Source organism: Chiloscyllium punctatum, chromosome 2, assembly GCF_047496795.1.
Source record: "Chiloscyllium punctatum isolate Juve2018m chromosome 2, sChiPun1.3, whole genome shotgun sequence".
In the NCBI taxonomy this organism is placed as follows: Eukaryota; Metazoa; Chordata; class Chondrichthyes; order Orectolobiformes; family Hemiscylliidae; genus Chiloscyllium; species Chiloscyllium punctatum.
In genome coordinates, this window is record NC_092740.1 from 83,429,591 (window position 1) to 83,451,025 (window position 21,435).

General features: G+C 39.6%; 1 protein-coding gene across 1 annotated transcript in view; it reads left to right on the top strand.

Moving 5' to 3' along the window:
* The window catches only part of tmc2b (transmembrane channel-like 2b), a 74,870-nt gene that overhangs the window by 48,103 nt on the left and 5,332 nt on the right, over positions 1–21,435 (top strand). Inside the window, exons 14-15 of the mRNA XM_072591269.1 lie at positions 4,890–5,129; positions 17,687–17,812. Coding sequence (XP_072447370.1) covers positions 4,890–5,129; positions 17,687–17,812 — 366 coding nt within the window. The remainder of the gene's footprint in view (positions 1–4,889; positions 5,130–17,686; positions 17,813–21,435) is intronic.

Here is a 21,435-nt window from a genome sequence, read left to right on the forward strand (position 1 = left end):
CACTCCCACACATGCACCCTCTCACAGACTTAAGACACTCTGCTCTCACTACACACACACACACACACACACACTTTCTCACACTCACAACCCCCACCCCAGACACACACACACAGACAGACAAAGACCCCACATGCACACATATATTTTGTGTGGTGAATTTTTTTGTACTTGCAGAGTTATATTGCACTTTGCTCAAAAAATACATACATTCATGTAGAGCTCTGAGCTCAAAAACTCCATGAATTTATGTAAAACTCTGTTATCTCACTTTTTAGATTGGAATCAATCTAAACATCAGGTCATAGACAGATAACACAGGGGGCTAACACCTTCAACATATTGTCTAGCTATCACTATTGTTAACAGCTAACCTGAGAATGCAACTTTAAAAAAAATGGGCTTTGTGATTCACATATGAAAGAAGTGAAACTATCACTGTATTCTAACAGATGAAAGGCTTAACAGACAATCAATTCTTCAATGTATAATTTCAGTTACATCACACTGCAAATTTTTGCTATAAATTCTGTGTTACGATCGAGCCCTCCACAATCACCTGATGAAGGAGCGTCGCTCCGAAAGCTAGTGTGCTTCCAATTAAACCTGTTGGACTATAACCTGTTGTTGTGTGATTTTTAACCTGGGTGACAGCTTTCAGGGATCTATGTACCTGGACACTGAGATCTCTCTGCTCATCGACACTACCAAGAATCTTACCATTCACCCAATACTCCTTATTCCTGTTGCTCCTTCTAAAGTGAATCACCTCACACTTTTCCACATTAAACTCCAATTGCCACCTCTCAGCCCAGCTCTGCAGTTTATCTATGTCCCTCTGTAAACTGCAACATCCTTTGGCACTATCCACAACTCCACCGACCTTAGTGTCATCCTCAAATTTATTAACCCATCTTTCTACACCCTCATCTAGGTCATTTATAAAAATGACAAACAGCAGTGGCCCCAAAACAGACTCTTGTGGTACACCACTAATAACTGAACTTCAGGATGAACATTTCCCATCAACCATCACCCTCTGTCTTCTTTCAGTTCGCCAATTTCTGATCCAAACTGCTAAATCACCCTCAATCCCTTGCCTCCGTATTTTGTGCAACAGCAATCTTGGAGAACCTTATCAAATGTCTTACTGAAATCCATATACACCACATCAACCACTTTACCCTCATTCACCTGCTTGGTCACCATCTCAAAGAACTCAATAAGGTTTGTGAGGCATGACCTATTCTTCACAAAACTGTGTTGACTATCCCTAATGAATTTATTCCTTTCTAGACAATTATAAATCTTACCTTTTATAACCTTTTCCAGCACTTTACCCACAACTGAAGTAAAGCTGACTGATCTATAATTACCAAGGTTGTTTCTACTCCCCTTCTTGAACAAAGGGACAACATTTGCTATCCTCCAGTCTTCTGGCACTATTCCTGTAGATAATGATGATATAGAGATCAAAGCCAAAGCCTCTGCAATCTTCTCCCTGGCTTCCCAGAGAATCCTACGATAAATCCCATCTGGCCCAGGGGACTTATCTATTTTCACAGTTTCCAGAATTGCTAACACCTCCTCCTTGCGAACATCAATCTCCTCTGGTACCCTGATACTCAGTATTCTCCTCAACAACATTGTCTTTTTCTAGTGTGAATACTGATGAAAAATATTCATTTCATGCTTCCCTATCTCCTTGGACTCCACACACAACTTTTCACTACTATGTTTGATTGGCCCTAATCTTTCTCTAGACATTCTTTTATTCCTGATATACGTATAGAAAGCTTTCAGTTTTTCCTTAATCCTATCTGCCAACGACTTTTCATGTTGCCTCCTGGTTCTTCTTAGCTCCTTCTTTAGGTCTTTCCTGGCTACTTTTAACTCTGAAATGCCCTAACTGAGCCTTCACATCTCACCCTAACATGAGCCTTCTTCATCCTCTTGACAAGAGATTCAACTTCTTTCGTAAACCTCGGCTCCCTTGCTCAACCATTTCCTCCCCGCTTGACAGGTACGCACTTATCAAGGACATGTAGTAGCTGTTCCTTGATTAAGCTCCACATATCTGCTGTGGTGAGTTGTTCCAGGAGCAGTGCATGGCAGGATGATGTGGAATTTGGACATGAGGCATGCTGTGGGGGTGTGGCAGACAATTAATGAGGCACATTTGATAAGATACAGTGAGATAACTTGCGGCGAGAAACCCTCAAAAAACCTCAATGCAACTTAGACTTAGCCAAAACAAACCATAATATTCAGCCCATGGTTCTATTGGATCAGCTTTTAATTGCAGTTTTTTAAATATTGAATTTGAATTTCACTACCTTCCATGGTAGGTTTCAAAAACATATTCTCAGAACATTAAATTGCAACTCTGCATTACAATTCCAATGGCATTATCACTGAAAAAGTCAGAATCTCAACATCCAGAAATTTCTCAATTTTCCCTTCAAATGTTCTACCTTACTTCCATCCATTTGTATCTCATTATTAGCCCAAATGCTTTCATTTCTATGCTACTAATGATTCTCCTCTCCTTTCCTGAGAAACTAGGTGGCACAAATTCCCAATTTGTGATTCAAAACTTGCACTGGCAGCTGCAGTTCACTAATCACTTGTTCTTGTCTACATCCAACTCTGCGTTCATCATCATGTATCTGCTTGCTTGATGGACACTGACCTTTTCAACCCTTTGTCTACGCAAGCTGATAGTTGAAAACCACTAGCTTCACTATAACACCATACTTGCTCTTGACCCCACTCAATGGCCACTTCAGCCCCTCAGGACTTTACTTTGGAGCACATGGACGCCCGTAACTTGCATGTTTCTTCCAGGTCACACAGAGGTACACATATATCTCGTTCATCTATATTGGATAAATCTATGGCAGTTAACATCACACCATCTTGTTCACTCATTTTGTGCTTACTTGCAGGCTGACATTCTCTGAATATTGCATTGCATTTTAGAGCAGAGGAGAAGCAGGCAGTTTGTCACTGTGAGGACTACTGAACAATATAGGGGTAAACATGACATTGTACTGCACCATGCATCACATCTGCAGCATGTGTCACCAACTTGCACACCAATGCACTGCATGTGCTTCCACCTAATGACTATGTTAGAATGTCAATGGGCAGCAGTTCTTAGCGGAGTCAAAAGGGGCTATGGTCAGTCATGAGGTACAGTCACAGTCAGTCAGGGCTTGTCTAATTTCAGTATAAGTCATCGAGTCATAGAGAAGTACAGCATGGAACCAGACCCTTCAAGCCCTTGTCCATGCAGTCAGACCCTTGGTTTTATCAGAGTCTAGAGTTCAAAGTCCTTGCAGGCCAGGGATTGGGCCCTGGAGCACAGTGCTGTGAAAGCCTCCATCTTTGGGATGGGCCGTACTTTTTTCTGAAATGGGACAAAGAGAGTGATTGAATATCACCAAATGGATGAAAGAGTAGTTAGTCAGGAACTGGAGTGGTGGTGAGGTGTCTCCATTGAATGAGTAGGCAAAGGGCAAGAGAGTTCAGTGTCCTGAGAGGATAAGTGCATGAGAGCTATTCAGTGGATTTGATGCATACAATAATAAGAGTTATAGTTCAGGAGCTTTAGAATGTAGCAGCAGCATTCCAGTGGGTACTGACCCTGTGTGTGTGAGTTACCAGAGAGAAGATAGTGACATTTACAGAGCACAGGAAATTATCAACCTTCCTCCTACCATCCTCAACATTCCCTTTAATGCAGGGACACATCACTGACCTGGGCCATTATCTGAGTCCAGTCTAGCTAGGTCTGGTGCTATGACCTCCTTTGGTAGTAAGCAGGAAAAAGGACTGCTTTCCTCGTCACCACCACCTCCAGGTCCCTGTCTGTGAAGTGGGGAGTGAACTTCACTTTCTGGGCCATAACCTCAATGATAATGATGGAGCACCACACCACGAGGGACAATTACTGACTTGCAACATCTAAAGTGGTGAGCTGACGGACTTTAACCATGACACCGGTAGTTGAATACTGGAAGGTCCCGGGAGTGGCAAGCATTACTTCCTCTCCTGCCATGCAATTGCAAAAGAATAGTGCCCATGAAGCTTGGTTACATAATCAACGAAGTGAAGGGTGAGCACTTGTGAGAGAAAAGTTGCTGTGAGCCATAATTGACCAGACACCATGAATTTCAGTTGGCAAAGTGCTTTTACTCAAAATGGGAAAATTTGGCCCACAGCATTTCAATAAGGTAGCAAGTGTATGCAAAGCAAAGAATCAAATAAGTTTGCTATGCTAGCATGTAAGGAATGTCGATAAGCTAATGGAGTTGACTGATTTATCAGTAATTGTAACGTAAGTGAATAAGGAGAAAAGAAACAGCAGGGTGTCACATGTTCCATGAATGTACTGTTGAATCATCACACTGCAGGATTATTAAAAATCAGAACAATTTCACTTCACTTGTTTGAAGCATCTGAAGACATTGGCAGCTGTGAGGGGAAGTGATGATATAGTGGTAATGTCACTGGAGTATTAATCCAGGCCAATGCTCTGAGAACATGAGTTTGAATTTAAAAAATGGGATAAAAACTAGCCTAATGGAAACTACGTGACCACTAGTGGTTGTTGTAAAACCTCATCTAATGCATTCATGTCCTATAGTGAAGGAAAACTGCCACACTCCCTTTATCCGGCATATGTGTGACTCCAGACCTACAACAATGTGATTGACTCTGAACTGTCCACTGAGCAATTAGGGATGGGAAATGAAAATTGGCCTTGACAGTACTGCCCACATCCAATGAACAAATATTAAGAAAAAAAACACTAAGGATAGTATTAACATTGTTTGTACTTGCATGTATGTTGTTTTAACACTACTGAATAATTTTTTTTTCAGGATGGGGACTTTCTATTCTCCTGGCTTAATTGGCATCAATATTCTACGGCTGTTGACATCCATGTACTTTCAGTGCTGGGCTGTTATGTGTTGCAATGTCCCTCAGTCAAGAGTTTTCAAGGCATCGGGATCTAATAATTTTTATATGTCATTGTTACTGTTGATATTGTTCCTAAGCTTATTGCCAGTTGTCTACACCATAATGACATTTACCCCATCGTTTGATTGTGGGCCATTCAGGTAATCAGTTTAAAAGATAGTATTATGTGTATAGAATGCATTTCTTTTTTGTTTTATGTCTAAAATGTTATCTACTACATGACCAAACCATGTATTAAGCTTCTATTTTTTTTCCCCTTATTTTTGCATTTCTTTATTCACAATGATATCAACCAAGAATAATACAATAAGGACGATGTGCTTTTTATCAAGAAACCATTGTTTAATATGGGATCTAATTATGTTATTCCTCAAATGATGTCACAGTTTTCATTCTGCTCATGTTATTGTGTATGAGCACACAATCATCTCTATTACATCATGGAGTCATAGAGTCATAGAGATGTACAGCATGGAAAAATACCCTTCAGTTCAACTCATCTATACCGACCAGATATTAAAACCTAATCCAGTCCCATTTGCCAGCACTTGGCCCATATCCCTCCAAACCCTTCCTTTTCATATACCCATCCAGATGCCTTTTAAATGTTGTAAATGTACCAGCCTCCACCACTTTCTCTGGCAGCTCATTCCATACATGCACCACCCTCTGCATGAAAAAGTTGTCCCTTAGGTCCCTCTTAAATCTTTCCCGTCTCACCCTAAGCCTATATCCTCTTATCTGAACTCCCCCATTCCAGGGAAAAGGCCTTATCTATCTATCCTATCTGTATTCCTCATGGTTTTATAAACCTCTATGAGTCACCCCTCAGCCTCCGATACTCCAGGGAACCCCAGCCTATTCAATCTCTCCCCAAAGGTTAAATCCTCCCACCCTGGCAACATTCTTGTAAAACTTTTCTGAACCCTTTCAAGTTTCACAACATCCTACTGATAGGAAGGAGACCAGAATTGCACGCAATATTCCAAAAGTGGCCTAAACAATGTCCTGTACAGCTGCAACATGACCTCCCAACACCTATGCTCAATGTTCTGACTAATAAAGGAAAGCGTATCAAATGCCTTCTTCACTATCCTATCTACCTGCAACTCTACTTTCAAGGAGCTATGAACCTGCATTCCAAAGTCTCTTTGTTCAGCAACACTCCCCAGGACCTTACCATTAAGTGTATAAGTCCTGCTAAGATTTGCTTTCCCAAAATGCAGCACTTCACATTTATCGAAATTAAACTCCATCTGCTGCTCCTCAGCCCATTGGCCCATCTGATCAAGATCCCATTGTACTCTGAGGTAACTTTCTTCGCTGTCCGTTACACCTCCAATTTTGGTGTCATCTGCAAACTTACTACGTTCACATAGCTCCTATGTTCACATCCAAATCATTTATGTAAGTGACAAACAGTAGTATACCCAGCTCACCACTGGTCACAGGCCTCCAGTCTGAAAAGCATCCCTCCACCACCACCTTTTGTCTTCAACCTTCAAGGCAGTTCAGCATCGAAATGGCTAGTTCTTTCTGTATTCCGTGAGATCTAACCTTACTAATCAGTCTCCCATGGGAACTTTGTCGAACGCCTTACTGAAGTCAATATAGATCACATTCTACCACTCTGTCCTCGTCAATCCTCTTTGTTACTTCTTCAAAAAACTCAATAAAGTTCATGAGACATGATTTCCCATGCACAAAGCCATGCTGACTAACCCTAATCAGACCTTGCTGTTCCAAATCCATGTAAATCCTGTCCCTCAGGATTCCCTCCAACTACCACTGACATCAGTCTCACTGGTCTGTAGTTCCCTGGCTTGTTCTTACCACCGTTCTTAAATAGTGGCACCGTGTTAGCCAACCTCCAGTCTTCTGGCACCTCATCTGTGACTATTGATGATACAAATATCTCAGCAAGGGGCCTAGCAATCACTTCATTAGCTTCCATAGAGTTCTAGGGTACTCCTGATCAGGTCCTGGGGATTTATCCACTTCTTTACATTTCAAGACATCAAACACCTCCTCCTCTGTAATACGGACATTTTTCAAGATGTCATCATCTGTTTCCTCACTTTTTATATCTTCCATGTCCTTCTTCACAGTAAGCACTGATGCAAAATACTTGTTTATCATCTCCCCCATCTCCTGCGGCTCCACACATAGACTGCCTTGCTGATATTTGAGGGGCCCCATTCTATCCTTGGTCATCCTTTTGTCCTTAATGTATTTATAAACTCTCTTTGGATTCTCCTTAACCCTATTTGCCAAAACTATCTCATATCCCCTTTTTGTCCTCCTGATTTTGCTCTTAAGTATAGTCCTACTGCCTTTATACTCTTCTAAGGATTCACTCGATCTATACCTGACATATGCTTCCTTCTTTTTCTTAACCAAAACCTCAATTTCTCTACTCGTCCAACATTCCCTACACCTACCGGTCGTTCCTTTCACCCTAACAGGTATATTCTGTCTTTGAGCTCTCGTTATCTCATTTTTGAAGGCGTTACATTTTCCAGTCTCCCCTTTAGCTATGAACATTCCCCCCTTTTCCCCCCCACAAAAAAGCAGCTTTTGAAAGTTCTTCCCTAATGCAGTGAAAATTGGCCTTCTTCCAATTTAGAACTTCAACTTTTAGATCTGTTCTATCTTTTACCATCACTATTTAAAAATAATGAAATTATGGTCGCTGGCCCCAAAGTGCTCCTCCACTGACACCTCAGTCATCTGCCCTGCCTTATTTCCCAAAAGTAGATCAAGTAGGTCAAGTATTGCATTTTCTCAAATAGGTACATCCACATACTGATTCATGAAAAATTTCTTGTATATACTTAACAAATTCTTCTCCATCAAAACCCTTAACACTATGGCAGTCACAGACTATATTTGGAAAGTTAAAATCCCCTACCATAACCATCCCAATATTCTTACAGATAGCTGAAATCTCCTGACAAATTTGTTTCTCAAGAAGGAATTAATTTGATAAATTGCATCTGTGCTGATTTTAACTCTTTGAATTGAATTTACTTCTGTTTCTCAGTTCTTCTGATCCAATTTCTCTATAAATAATTGTAGTCCCTGCCTCTCTGTTGTACAGCATATCATAATCTACAAGTTTATGGTGTGAATTTCATACTCTAATCGTCTTTGAGTAACCAATAATGAGCAGGCTCAGAACTGGGTGTTTGATATGATATTTTAAGGACAAAAATATAAGCTGTATCTGATATAACTGTGATATTCAATCTCATTTAGCACATTTTCTTTTCAACAAAGTGGATCTTCCAATATGTTGTCAACCACATGTTGGAAAAAACATTGTGTTGTAACAATAGAGATGTGAGAGCATTTGACAAAATGTGTGGTTTGTGCAAGACCTTTAATATATTACAATTGAATCTACCACAATGTCTCACATTGTAAATGAAAGCTCAGGAGGTCTGATATCAGTTCATTGAAAGTTAGCCTACAATTGCTCATCCTCAAGCTCCATTAAAATAAAATTCCATTAGTTGCATGAGCAGAAAATATGTAAGCTTAATAATTCAGGTTGAGCTCACAGAATTCAAAGATCCGGGTAAAGTAACAATTTCACCTTTGACTTAACCATACTGTAGTAATGTGGTAAACTAAGTGTATTTTAATGCACTTCCTGTAAGCAATTCTAACTTAATATCCACATTTAAATTGGGAACTTGTCAAACTCCAATTATCTTTTGTATTGTCATCATTGGTGTGAGAGTATAGTTACAGCATTAATGAATGGAATAAAAATGAAGCAAGTTCTCAAACAGGGGTTTGATCTAGTCTGCCAGATGACTAGTCATATGATGAAGTCAAGTTTTTCTCCCTCTGAATTTAGTCTTTGTGTACAATGCCTTGAGAGATCAATGAATGTACATCAGGTTTTGATTTAGTGGTTCGTGACCTGAGTACAGAAAGTACAGTTAATGATTGCAATAGCTGATGAAAAAATGTAACTGAGGATCTTTGCCAAAACTGATAAAGTTTGGAATGTTCCTCAGATTAGTCTGCTTATAACTCACAACTCACAGTTTTCCCATAAAGAAATGGTTTCTCAGATTCTCATCAAATACAATTTTCCTAATGGCCTGATGAGATTATTGCTATTTTCATGGCATTAGCAATCCGAATAGAGATGTACAAAACCTACACATGGCAAACTTATTAGGGCAGAGCCACGAGGTATCATAAACTAGAGTTTAATTGCTCGAACAGTTCTGCTGGCTAATGGCTATCCATTTGTCAGCAATGTGGAAGTCTCTTAGTACATTATTATTGAGTGAACTATTCATTTGAAATATTAAAAATCTGCAAAATGGTATGGCGTAATCTTAATGAATACTTTTAAGTAGAGATTCAAGATGTTGCAATATATTTATGTACAATATCCAAAGCTTATTGATATGTAACTGCTTATCTCTTGGACCAAAAATACTCAAACTCAAGCATAGTTCCATTACAAGAGTGAAAAAATGATCTTTAATTGACATTGGAAGGTCGTACATTTTGTCTGCGTATTGAATGCTGCAACGGGGGCAATGCTTGTGATGAAGTGTATGTCAGATGAAAGTTTCAGAACAAAAACAAATGAGCGAAGTGTACGATTGCAGTAGAGCTAATGTTGACTGTAATTTGATGGATGTAATGTAATTGGTAAGCTATTGTTGTTTGTATTACAGAAGTGACCTTCACAGAGCCAAAATAACCAATCATTCCCCTTTAGGGTTAGAGTACATTTTCCATTGTTTGTGCAAATCACAGGGCTACAGTTTGGTGTTGCCTCCCAAAATGGATGGAAATTCCATCGGGCGTCATAAATCAAATCAACGAAGACTATAGATAAATGATCATCAACAACCATTTCTCCAAGCATATAACCATCTTCTACAAATGCTTGTGAAGGAGGTTGGGGAACCTTGGTGGAAATTTCAGGTGTGTGCCTTATTTAAATGGCACCGATTACATATATAAAAGGCATTTGGTAGAAGGTTCAGCAATTCATGCTTCTGATAGAATTTACTTGTGTGTCATTGTCAGGCTGGCTGCTCGTCCAAATTTTCTTTGAGTGAGTTCCTTACTAACAATTCAAGATTTATGAGAATGGTTCCAGGGTTAAAGCACATCAGTATGAGGATAGATTTGGAGAAGTTAGAACTGTCTTCCTTGGAAAGGAAAAGGCTAAAATCAGAATTACTAGAAATGTTCAAAATCGAGAGGAGTCTGGACAAATCTAGATGGGGGAAATTTCTTCCTGCTTGTAACAAGATCCAGAGCGAAGGATATGATTTTACAGTCAAAAAGATGCAACAATGGAATGAGAAAATATCTTTTCACACAATGAATAATGAGGGTTTAACATGCACTTCCTGGGAGTGTGGTGTATTCAAGTTAACTGAGGGATTCAAGACAGCATTGGATGATTGTTTAAATAGAAATAATGTCCACGGTTATGGGAAAAGATAAGGGATTGGAACTAAGTTAAAATGCTCAGAGAGCTTCTGCAGGCATATCAACTGGAATGGTCTCTTGCAGCACCATAATCATCTTGTGATTCTGTGAACATCCATAAAGATATTCTGCTACCCATGTGTATTTACTAATACTGAAAAAATGTTTGTCTGGATTATAGAATTGATGACTATTTACAACGATTCAAAACATCATTTTCTACATTGTTGGAGTACTGTGTAACACAGTGCATCCTGTAGAACACCACATACTCCCCCATTAATTTAAAAAAAAGTTGACACTCTTCTGATCTTGTATGTGCTGCTTGTCTAGTTCATTTATTTGACAAAAGAATACTGATGCCACAATCAACAATAAAACGCGTGACCATGAGTATCAAGTTCTCTGAGAGAAAGGAAAATCTAAAATATCTGAAGCATACTCAAACAGAATTCAAAAAGAAAAAGCATTTTTAATTAATTTCTGGGTTGTACTCCTACATATCATAGGAGAAAATATTCAAATCTACAAATCAATATGTTTTTGCAATCATTGTTATTTTAAAATGCTTTGTGGTTTTGCTCGTAGCATTAAACTGAATTATACATTCAATCTTGGAAATTTACTCATATTTTCTCATTGGTATATGCCATTATCAATAACTTCCTTTAATTACCTCTGTATAGAGTAATGCATTTAGACCCAAACAACTATCCAAGTAAGCAACAGCTGTTCAAAGTAGAACATTAATTTAGGGCTGAATTGAAGAGTAGCTTATGATCTAAGTTTAAGACTGTAAAATTGTCAGTGGAATCTTAGGGGCACTTGTACATCCTGTGGCAGGTAAGAAAAAGGTGCTAAGTTGTTCTGCGTGTGTGAGTCAGAAGGCATGCATAATTGCTGTTATGGGAGGTCAGTGAGGAATGGCAGTGAGAAAAAATAGGGGATGTAACTTCAGAAAGTGAGTGGCAAAGAATAAATATTGGTGGAATGTGTGTGCAGAAGCAGAACTTGAGGGAGTGTTAGAGGCAGCAGAGAGAATAGTGTGGCATTTGCCCTGCTGCAACAGAGAAGGTCATTGACTCTCTCTGGGCATTCGTCCAGACATTGGAGATGGTGCCGATCTGGGTAGCGGCCTTGCACCCTCTGACAGGGACGAATGTTGCAGCATTCTCTACTGTCCTCAGGGAAGAGGACTCCTCTCCTTTCCACTAGCCCTTCAACCACGACCTACATGTTCCTGTTTGAGAATCACGATATTATCTTCCCCTTTTCCGACATGTTTTGATTTTGCTTGTCATGGAGCAGGGCATCTTTGGAATGCCACTATGTGTCTGGGTGCCCAATGGCTTTTAAAGATAGTACAGAAGCAAGCGATGCCAGTCCTTTGGACTACATCTGCTAAGCAGCAACTATTCTGGGAATGGCATGTGGTAAGATAGGGGCAGAATCTGAACTGTCAGATATCATATGGTGAGGTCAGTAGTCATGCTGGCTGGCTTGGTAAGATACGCCAAGAAACCCCATCAGCCCTTTCACCAGAAATCCCTCCAAACACTTTAACACAATTTGGATTAAGTCAAAAGTAAGATTCAGTCCCTTGAGTATTCCTTATCTTTTCATGGGAACATTCCTTGACTGGCAGGAATGTACGCACTGTGAATTAGAGGAAATATTCCAGATACTTGGACAGCCTGGACATTGCTTTAGGCAATATTATTGAAATTATACTTAATACACTCAAGGAACATTGCTATTCCTGTATTTTAATATAGTTTTGGGTAGAAGAATAGGAACCAAGGACCAGGAATTCAGCTGCTTGTTCCTTTTCTGTCATTTGATTGCATCATGTTGTATAAATGAGCCATACATTAATTAATGGACATTTGCCTATGTCAATTTCTAGTCTTATAAAATGATTAGACATTGTACATAGATCTTTGAAGGTTGCCACTCAGGTGGATAGAGTTTGTAAGAAGGCCTATGGAGTATTATCGTTCATTAGCAGAGGGATTGAATTCAAGAGTCGTGAGGTGATGTTGCAGCTGTACAGGACTTTGGTTAGGCCACATTTGGAGTACTGTGTGCAGTTCTGGTCGCCTCACTTTAGGAAAGATGTGGAAGCTTTGGAGAGGGTGCAGAGAAGATTTACCAGGATGTTGCCTGGAATGGAGAGTAGGTCGTACGAGGATAGGTTGAGAGTTCTCGGCCTTTTCTCGTTGGAACGGCGAAGGATGAGGGGTGACTTGATAGAGGTTTATAAGATGATCAGAGGAATAGATAGAGTAGACAGTCAGAAACTTTTTCCCCGGGTACAACAGAGTGTTACAAGGGGACATAAATTTAAGGTGAAGGGTGGAAGGTATAGGGGAGATGTCAGGGGTGGGTTCTTTACCCAGAGAGTGGTGGGGGCATGGAATGCGCTGCCCGAGGGAGTGGTAGAGTCAGATTCATTGGCGACCTTTAAGCGGCATTTGGATAGGTACATGGATGGGTGCTTAATCTAGGATAGAAGTTCGGCACAACATCGTGGGCCGAAGGGCCTGTTCTGTGCTGTATTGTTCTATGTTCTATGTTCTATAACACTGTAAATATTGTAGACATAGCATTGTACAAACCATGCTAGAGGAGATGGCTATGAGGAGGTTGTGTAATGGCAATGCCACTAGCTCAGTATTCTAATCCTGAGGCTAAGGTTCTGAGGTGTGGTACAACTTGAAGTCAATAAACATACGGAATAAAAAGCTAGTCTAATGGCAGCCACTTTTGGTTGGTATAAAAACTCATTAGATTTACTACTGTCCTTTAGGGAAGAAATCTTCCGTCTTTATCTGCCATCTTTACACTACATGTGACTCTAGACCCACAGCAATAAGGTTGACTGTTCACTGGGTGGAGATGAGCATTAAATGCTGGTCTAGCCAGTGACATCTAGATCTGAAGTACAATTAAAAATATGGTACATGCATATATAATAATTTAAATGCTAGTTTTCTGCAAGATGGCTGACAGGCTGTAAATGTTGAAAAATGTTATGTATAACAAATTTCTCAAATATGACTCTATGACTGTATGTTTAATTTCAGAAAGAAGACATATAATCAATTGTTTAATGATGAACCATCAACCATTTAATATGAATAGTAATATACAAACCACAATTCATTTCTGTTCAAAACATTTAGTAGATATAAATTAAATAATTATTATAGTCATTTCTGTTCAATGTTGCACCAAACAACTGTTTTATGGCTTATTTTTACCTCTCAGTAAGTTAAAGAGTCATAGAGATGTACAGCACGGAAACAGACCCTTCGGTTCAACTCGCCCATGCTGACCAGATATCCTAACCCAATATAATCCCACCTTCCAACAACCAGTCCAAATCCCTCCAAACACTTCCTATACATATACCCATCCAGATACCTTTTAAATGTTGCAATTGTACCAGCCTCCACCACTTCCTCTGGCAGCCTATTCCACACATGTACCACGTTCTGCATGAAAATGTTGCCCCTTAGGTCTCTTTTATACCTTTCCCCTCTCACCCTAAACCTATGTCATCTAGTTCTTGGCTCCACAGCCCCAGGGAAAAGACCTTGTCTATTTACCCTATTCATGCCCCTCATGATTTTGTAAACCTCTATGAGGTCACCCCCCAGCCACTGATGCTCCAGGGAAAATACCCCTAGCCTATTCAATCTCTCCCTATAGTTCAAATCCTCCAACATTGGCAACATTCTTGTAAATCTTTTCTGAACCCTTTCAAGTTTCACAACATCCTTCCAATAGGAAGGAGACCAGAATTGCATGCAATATTCCAAAAGTGGCCTAACAAATGTCCTGTACAGCTGCAACATGATCTCCCAAATCTAGTACTCAGTAATCTGACCACGAAAGGAAAGCATACCAAACACCACCTTCACTATCCTATCTATCTGCAATTCCACTTTCAAGGAGCTATGAACCTGCACTCCAAGGTCTCTTTGTTCAGCAACACTCCCTAGGACCTTACCATTAAGCGTACAAGTCCTGCCAAGATTTGCTTTCCCAAAATACAGCACCTCGCATTTATCTAAATTAAACTCCATCTGCCATTTCTCAGTCCATAGGCTCATCTGATCAAGATCCCCTTGTAATTTGAGGTAACCTTCTTCTCTGTCCACTACGCCTCCAATTTTTGTGTCATCTACAAACTTACTAACTATACCTCTTAAGCTCACAGCCAAATCATTTATATAAATAACGAAAAGTAGTGGACCGAACACCGATCCTTGTGCCATTCCACTGGTCACAGGCCTCCAGTCTGAAAAACAATCCTCCACCACCACCGTCTGTCTTCTACCTTTGAGTCAGTTCTGTCTCAAAATGGCTAGTTCTCCCTATTTTCAATGAGATCTAACCTTGCTAACCAGTCTCCCATGGGGAACCTTGTTGAATGCCTTACTGAAGTCCATATAGATCATGTCTACCACTCTTCCCTCATCAATCCTCTTTGTTACTTCTTCAAAAAACTCAATCAAGTTTGTGAGACATGATTTCCCCATGCACAAAGCCATGTTGAGGATCCCTAATCAGCCCTTGCCTTTCCAAATACATGTACATCCTGTCCCTCAAGATTCCATCCAACAAGTTGCCCACCACTGATGTCAGGCTCACTAGTCTATAGTTCCCTGGCCTTTCTTAAATCGTGGCATCATGTTAGCCAACCTCCAGTCTTCTGGCACCTCACCTGTGACTATCAATGATACAAATATCTCAGCAAGAGGCCCAGCAATCACTTCCCTAACTTCTCACAGATTTCTAGGGTACACCTGATGAGGTCCTAGGGATTTATCCATTTTTATGCATTTCAAGGCATCCAGCGCTTGCTCCTCTGTGATATAGACATTTTTTAAGATGTCACTATCTATTTCCCTACATTCTATATCTTCCATGTCCTTCTTCACAGTAAACAAAGTTGTATTATATTACAAAGGGACATTCAATAAGTCAATAGTGTATCTAGAAGATGAGACTAGGCTTGGGAAAAGGTTCTGACATTGTCTAATCTGATTTTAGTATGAGATAAAATAAATGGAGGTAAGGAGATCACAGTTTTGAACCCATGTGAAAGAATAAGTTAAAGAAAGAAATTGAATAATAAGTCTCAAATTCAACATGGCCAACATGCCCAGACAATTGAGAAATAGCTATTAGTACAGCATATTTTAGTAAGAACTGCAAGAATGTGGAGATAAGAGACAAATTGGCTTTTTGACAATAAATTGTGCAGGAATGTGAGAGCACTGCTGCACAAATCTTTCCAAATGTTTGGGTATTATCCAAAGTTTAAATGGATATTGGACATGGAGATTTGATGTTAAGGTGAAGATAAATATTTAGCATGTAGTCAAATGGCAGGTGATTGTGAGACTTCCAGACAGTTATTTTTAGATAGTATTATTAAAGATTTTATCAAATTGACACTTCTTGAATTGAAGTAATGTGACCTGAAGATGCTGGTTGTCAACTGTTTCTGGTTTGCATAATGTTAATGAATGAATGACACTCTGCTGTCCACTTGCACAGAGCTTGGGTTGTTTACTTTGGATCACAGAAGGTTATGGGGGGATATGATAAAGGTATATATGAGACCGTAAGACCATAAAACCACAAGATATAAGAGCAGAAATAGGCCATTCAGTCCATTGAATCTGTTCTCCATTCGATTATGTCTGATTCATTTCTCAACCCCATTCTCCTACATTCTCCCTGTAACCCTTGAATCCCTTACTAATCGAGAACCTATCAATCTTTGTCTTAAATACACTCTATGATTTGGTCTTCACAACCTTCTGTGGCAATGAGTTCAACAGATCCATCACCCTCTCTGGCTGGATGAATTCTTCCTCATCTCAGGGTTAACCCATCACTCTGAGGCTGTGCCCTCATGTCCTTGTCTCTCCTACTAGTGGAAACATCTTCCCTACATCCATTTTATTCAGGCCACAATGACATCATACCCTCATCCTTCTAAATTTGATTAAGTACAAACCCAGAGTCCTCAGCTGCTTCTTATATGTCAAACATGGACAAGGTGAATAGAAAGCAGCAGTTTCCGTTTGTTAAGGGTCAGTTGCAAGGAGGGGATAGGGCTCGTGTTGCATTGTGGTAGTGTCCTTATCTCTGGGCCTGGATGCCTATCAGTTTGAGTCCCATCTGGTTCAGAGTTGTGTAATAACATATCTGAGCAGGCTGATTAGGAGACAAAACTTTATACTGACAGGTAAGAGGATTAGGGCGGCACAGTGGCTCAGTGGTTGGCACTGCTGCCTCGCAGCACCAGGGACCTGGGTTCGATTCCAGCCTCAGCTGACTATCTGTGTGGAGTTTGCACATTCTTCCCGTGTCTGCGTGGGTTTCCTCCAGGTGCTCCGGTTTCCTCCCGCAATCCAAAGATGTACAGGTTAGGTGAATTGGCCATGCTAAATTGCTGATTGTATTCTGGGATGTGAATGTTAGGTGCATTAGTCAGGGGTAAATATAGGATAATAGGGAAGGGAAATGGGTCTTGCAGGGTTACTCTTCGGAGGGTCACTTTGGACTTGTTGGGCTGAAGGGTCTGTTTCCATACTGTAGGGATTCTATGATAAAAAAATTCTATGAAACACCTTTCACTCAGAGGGTGGTGGGGTCTGGAATGCACTTGGAATCATAATACTGCTACAGTGTGGAAAGGGGCCATTTGGCCCATCAAGTCTGCACTGACCCTATGAACGGCACACAGACACAGAGAGAACATGCAAAATCCACACAGTCACCCAAGGCTGGAATTGAACCCGGGTCCCTGGTGCTGTAAGGCAGCATGCTACCTTTTAAACACCATGCTGCCCTTCCTGGGAGGGTAGTTGAGGTGGGGCACCTCACAACCTTTAAAAATTACTTGGATGTGCACTTGAAATGTCGTAGCATTCAACACTGTGTACAGGTGCTAGAAGGTGGGACTACTGTAGATTTAATGTCAAATTAATGTAGTTTTGGTGGTACAGACTTCACGGGCTGAAAGCCAATTCACCTATACTATATAATTCTGTGGTTCTGTAGATCTTCTATACTGTATAATTCTATGGTTCTATGGTTGCATGATTCTATGAAATGGTTCTGTTCTGAAGTATACTCTTCAACTTAAAACTTCTTGAAAGCATTTAGATCACATTTTAATCTTTTTCTAAATCAACAGTGGGAAAGCTAAAATGTTTGAAGTTATTATGGAAACAATCCAATATGATTTCCCAGCATTTATTGGAAAACTCTTCAGTTACGCATCAAATCCAGGCTTGATTCTTCCTGGAATCTTACTTATGGTGTGAGTATTTTTATTTCACTTCTGTAAAAGAAAATCTTGAACTATATGAGTTGAACACACAAAAATGCTTCAAACGTAAAATCACGGCAGTGATTATTACAATTACAATAAATGCATCATTTATTTTTCCGCATTGATCATCTCAATATACCCTCTCTAAGTAAATACAGAACAGAAGCCCTTTAATTGTTGTACTTTATTGGATCCTGATTGAAACTGGACTGGTAACTCACATTCTATTGGCATCCCTTTCTGACTGAAATGCAGGTTGACCATGGAGCTCATTGAATTGGCAAGAAGTGGAACAAACTGTACAGTCAGCTCTGAGTCTAAGCTATTTCACTCATGCACAAACTTGAAATCCAAATTACAATTGTCTAACGGTGAAATGAACCATGAGAGCATTTTAGTCAGTCAAATCAACAGGATATGCCATATTTGGCTGCCTTGTTAAACAGGCAGGTTAATTTTTAGGGATCTTTATATCTTTCTGGGAATCAAATATGTTGTTCCTCTCAAGCATATTTCTATAATGAGACTTATGATGAATTTCTTCCTGAACATTATCACAATGCACTCTCATACCAAGCTATGTTACTTGAGGGAACATGTTTACTATTAATATATGCATGTAGAGTAGATGTTCAGGTAAAACTCAATTTTAACATTAATTCTGTCAATAATTAATGAATAACTGTTATATTATATCTTTGTTCTATTCAAAATATTATCCTGTCATTGTACTTCATTTTAAGTAATCATTTTAAGGTTTACTTTGAAATGCTCAATTCAAAAGTAGACCATTAATCCTTGTTGGGTCAATTTTCAGGCACTAAAATTATTTTTGTTATTTACTCATGAGATGTGTGCAACACTGGCTAGGCCAGCATTTATTGCCCATCCCTAATTGCTCATAAGAAGGTGGTTGTGGTGAGCTGGCTTCTTGAACTGCTGCAATCCATGTCCTGTTGATTGACCCACAGTGCTGTTAGGGAGGAAATTGCAGAACTTTGCCTCAGCAATAGTAAAAGAATAGTGATATTTGGTGAGTGGCTTGGAGCTGAACTTGCAGGTCGTGTTCCCATATATTTGCGATCCTTGTCCTTCGAGAGAGAAGTGATTGTGGGTTTGGAAGGTGCGGTATAAGGATCTTTAGTGAATTTCTGCAGCACATTTTGTAGATAGTATACACTCCCGCTAATGGTGGAAGGAATAGATGATTGTAGATGTGGTGCCAATAAAGCAGACTACTTTGACCTGGATGTTGTCAAGCTTCCTAAGTGTGGTTGGAGCTGCACTCTTCCAGGCAAGTGGGGAGTATTCCATCACACTCCTGTCTTGTGCCTTCGTTTTCACCTGATGAAGATGTAGCGCTCTAAGAACTTGTAATTTCAAATAAACGTGTTGGACTATGACCTGGTGTCATGTGACTTCTGATTTTGTCACCCCCAGTCCAACACTGGCACCTCCACATCATTGTGCCCTGTAGATGGTGAAATTTAGGGAGTCAGGATATGAGTTTCTCATTACTATATTCCTAGTCTCTGACTTGCTCTTGCAGCCACTGTATTTATATGGCGAGACTAGCTGAGCTTCTGGTCAATAGTAACTCCAGATTGTTAATAGTAGGGGATTCAAAGATGCTAACACCTTGAATGTCAAGGGGTTATGGTTAGTTTGTCTCTTATTAGAGATGGCCATTGCTGGGCATTTGTGTAGCACAAATGTTACTTGCAAGTTTTCAGCCCAATTTGGATATTGTCCAGGTCTTGCTTCGCTTGAACATGAATTGCTTTAGTATTTGAGGAGTCATAAATGATACTGAATATTATGCAATCATCAGCGATATCCCCAATCCTGAAGATGTGAAGGTTATTGATAAAAAAAACTGAAGATGTTTGGGCCTAGGACACTATCCTGAGGAAATCCCACAGAGATGTCCTGGAGCTGAGATGACTGACCTCCAACAGCCACAATCATCATCCATTGTGATAGGTATGCCTCTAACTAGTGGAGACTTTCCCCAATTTCTATTGCCTCCAGCTGAGCACTTCTATGCCACATCCAATAAAAATGTCCTTGATGTCAAAAGCAGTCATTTTGACATCAGCTCTGGAATTCAGGTCCATGTTTGAACCAAGGAATTGAGTGACCCTGGCAGAATACAAACTGAATGCCAGTGAGCAGGTTATTACTGAGCAGATACTGCTTGATAGCATGGCTGATGACATCTTCCATCACTTTACTGATGATCAAGATGATTGATTATGAATGAATTTCTAAGCCAGTTACTATAAGCTGCTCCCCAAGGCTCAATGAATTTTCCAATGACTGTCTCTACAGTGCAGTGCTCTACGTGTGATTCCAATCCTTTACTGTTAACTGATTCTAATTAAGCTGCAATTACCATGAACAAAATTGGAACCTCCCAGTTGATAAAGGAGAGTAAAATGGTTCTGGGGTCCTGCTTGTGATTGCTAACAAATGATATCTGCTAAAATTGTCTATGCATCTACAGATATTGCATGAGGACAGGTTTGCACTTGAGTATAATATGCCTGTTATTGATGACTCTGCAAATATTCTTGGACAAAGCTTAAATAGTTTATAAATAAATGTCAAACTGTCCTTAAGTGTATGATTGTTGATTTCATACTTTATTGCCTTTACAATAACTACCCCATGGTACATGTGCGAGGAAGGAAAATGTAAATAAATAACAAATAATTTTCTGCATCACATTAGATATTAATTGGCAGGAAGCTTTCTAGCCAAAGTTACAGACATACATCAGTTGCCTAGGCAATGACTTTATTTGATTTTCCATAGTTAGGTGATTTTGAAGTAGTTTGATTGAAATGTCTGAAATTCTGGTTTCACTAATAAACATAATAATAATAATTATAAACCATGCTTCGATTTAATGGACCGTCTTGTGCTGATGCCTCACACTGAAGTCATACCAATTGACCATTCTTTATGAAAGCCTAGAAAGTTGCAAAGTATTTGTCTGTGGAGAGCATATGAGTTGAGCCCTATTCTATCCATACCAAATAGCAAAAAGGCATATTTTCCACAAAAGGTCACTGGATAGGTGAAGATCAGGAACAAGTATCCTGACTGATACTTTCAAACCCAGCACTCTGATTGAGGTGACCTAATGCAGAATTAAATTTAAGACATTTTGTTTATATCAATTAGCACAATGTTAAATGATACAGTAAACATGTTACTGCAGTAGTCCAAGAAAGTGGCTCATTACCAAGCTCTCAAAAGCAATTAGGTATGTGCAATAATTGCTGGCCTTGTCAGTGCTGTCCATTTCTTAAAACCAAATATATATCAAAACCTTTGCGGAGCTAAACTTCTTGCCTTTGTGGTTTATAAAAAAAGGCAAAGCACAAAGAAATATTTTCTAACAATGAAATTGTTGCTGGCTTTTTGGTTATTTGTAAAATGTCCATATTGTACTTCCAAAAAAGACGCTGCCTGTAATTTTTAACTCTAACCTGTAGTACTGCAATTCCACTTTTATTTCAAAATGCAATGAAATGTTTCAGTTCAGAAGGTAAGGACACAAATTCACATAAAAAAGATCAAAAGTTAAGGTTAATAGAAAATGA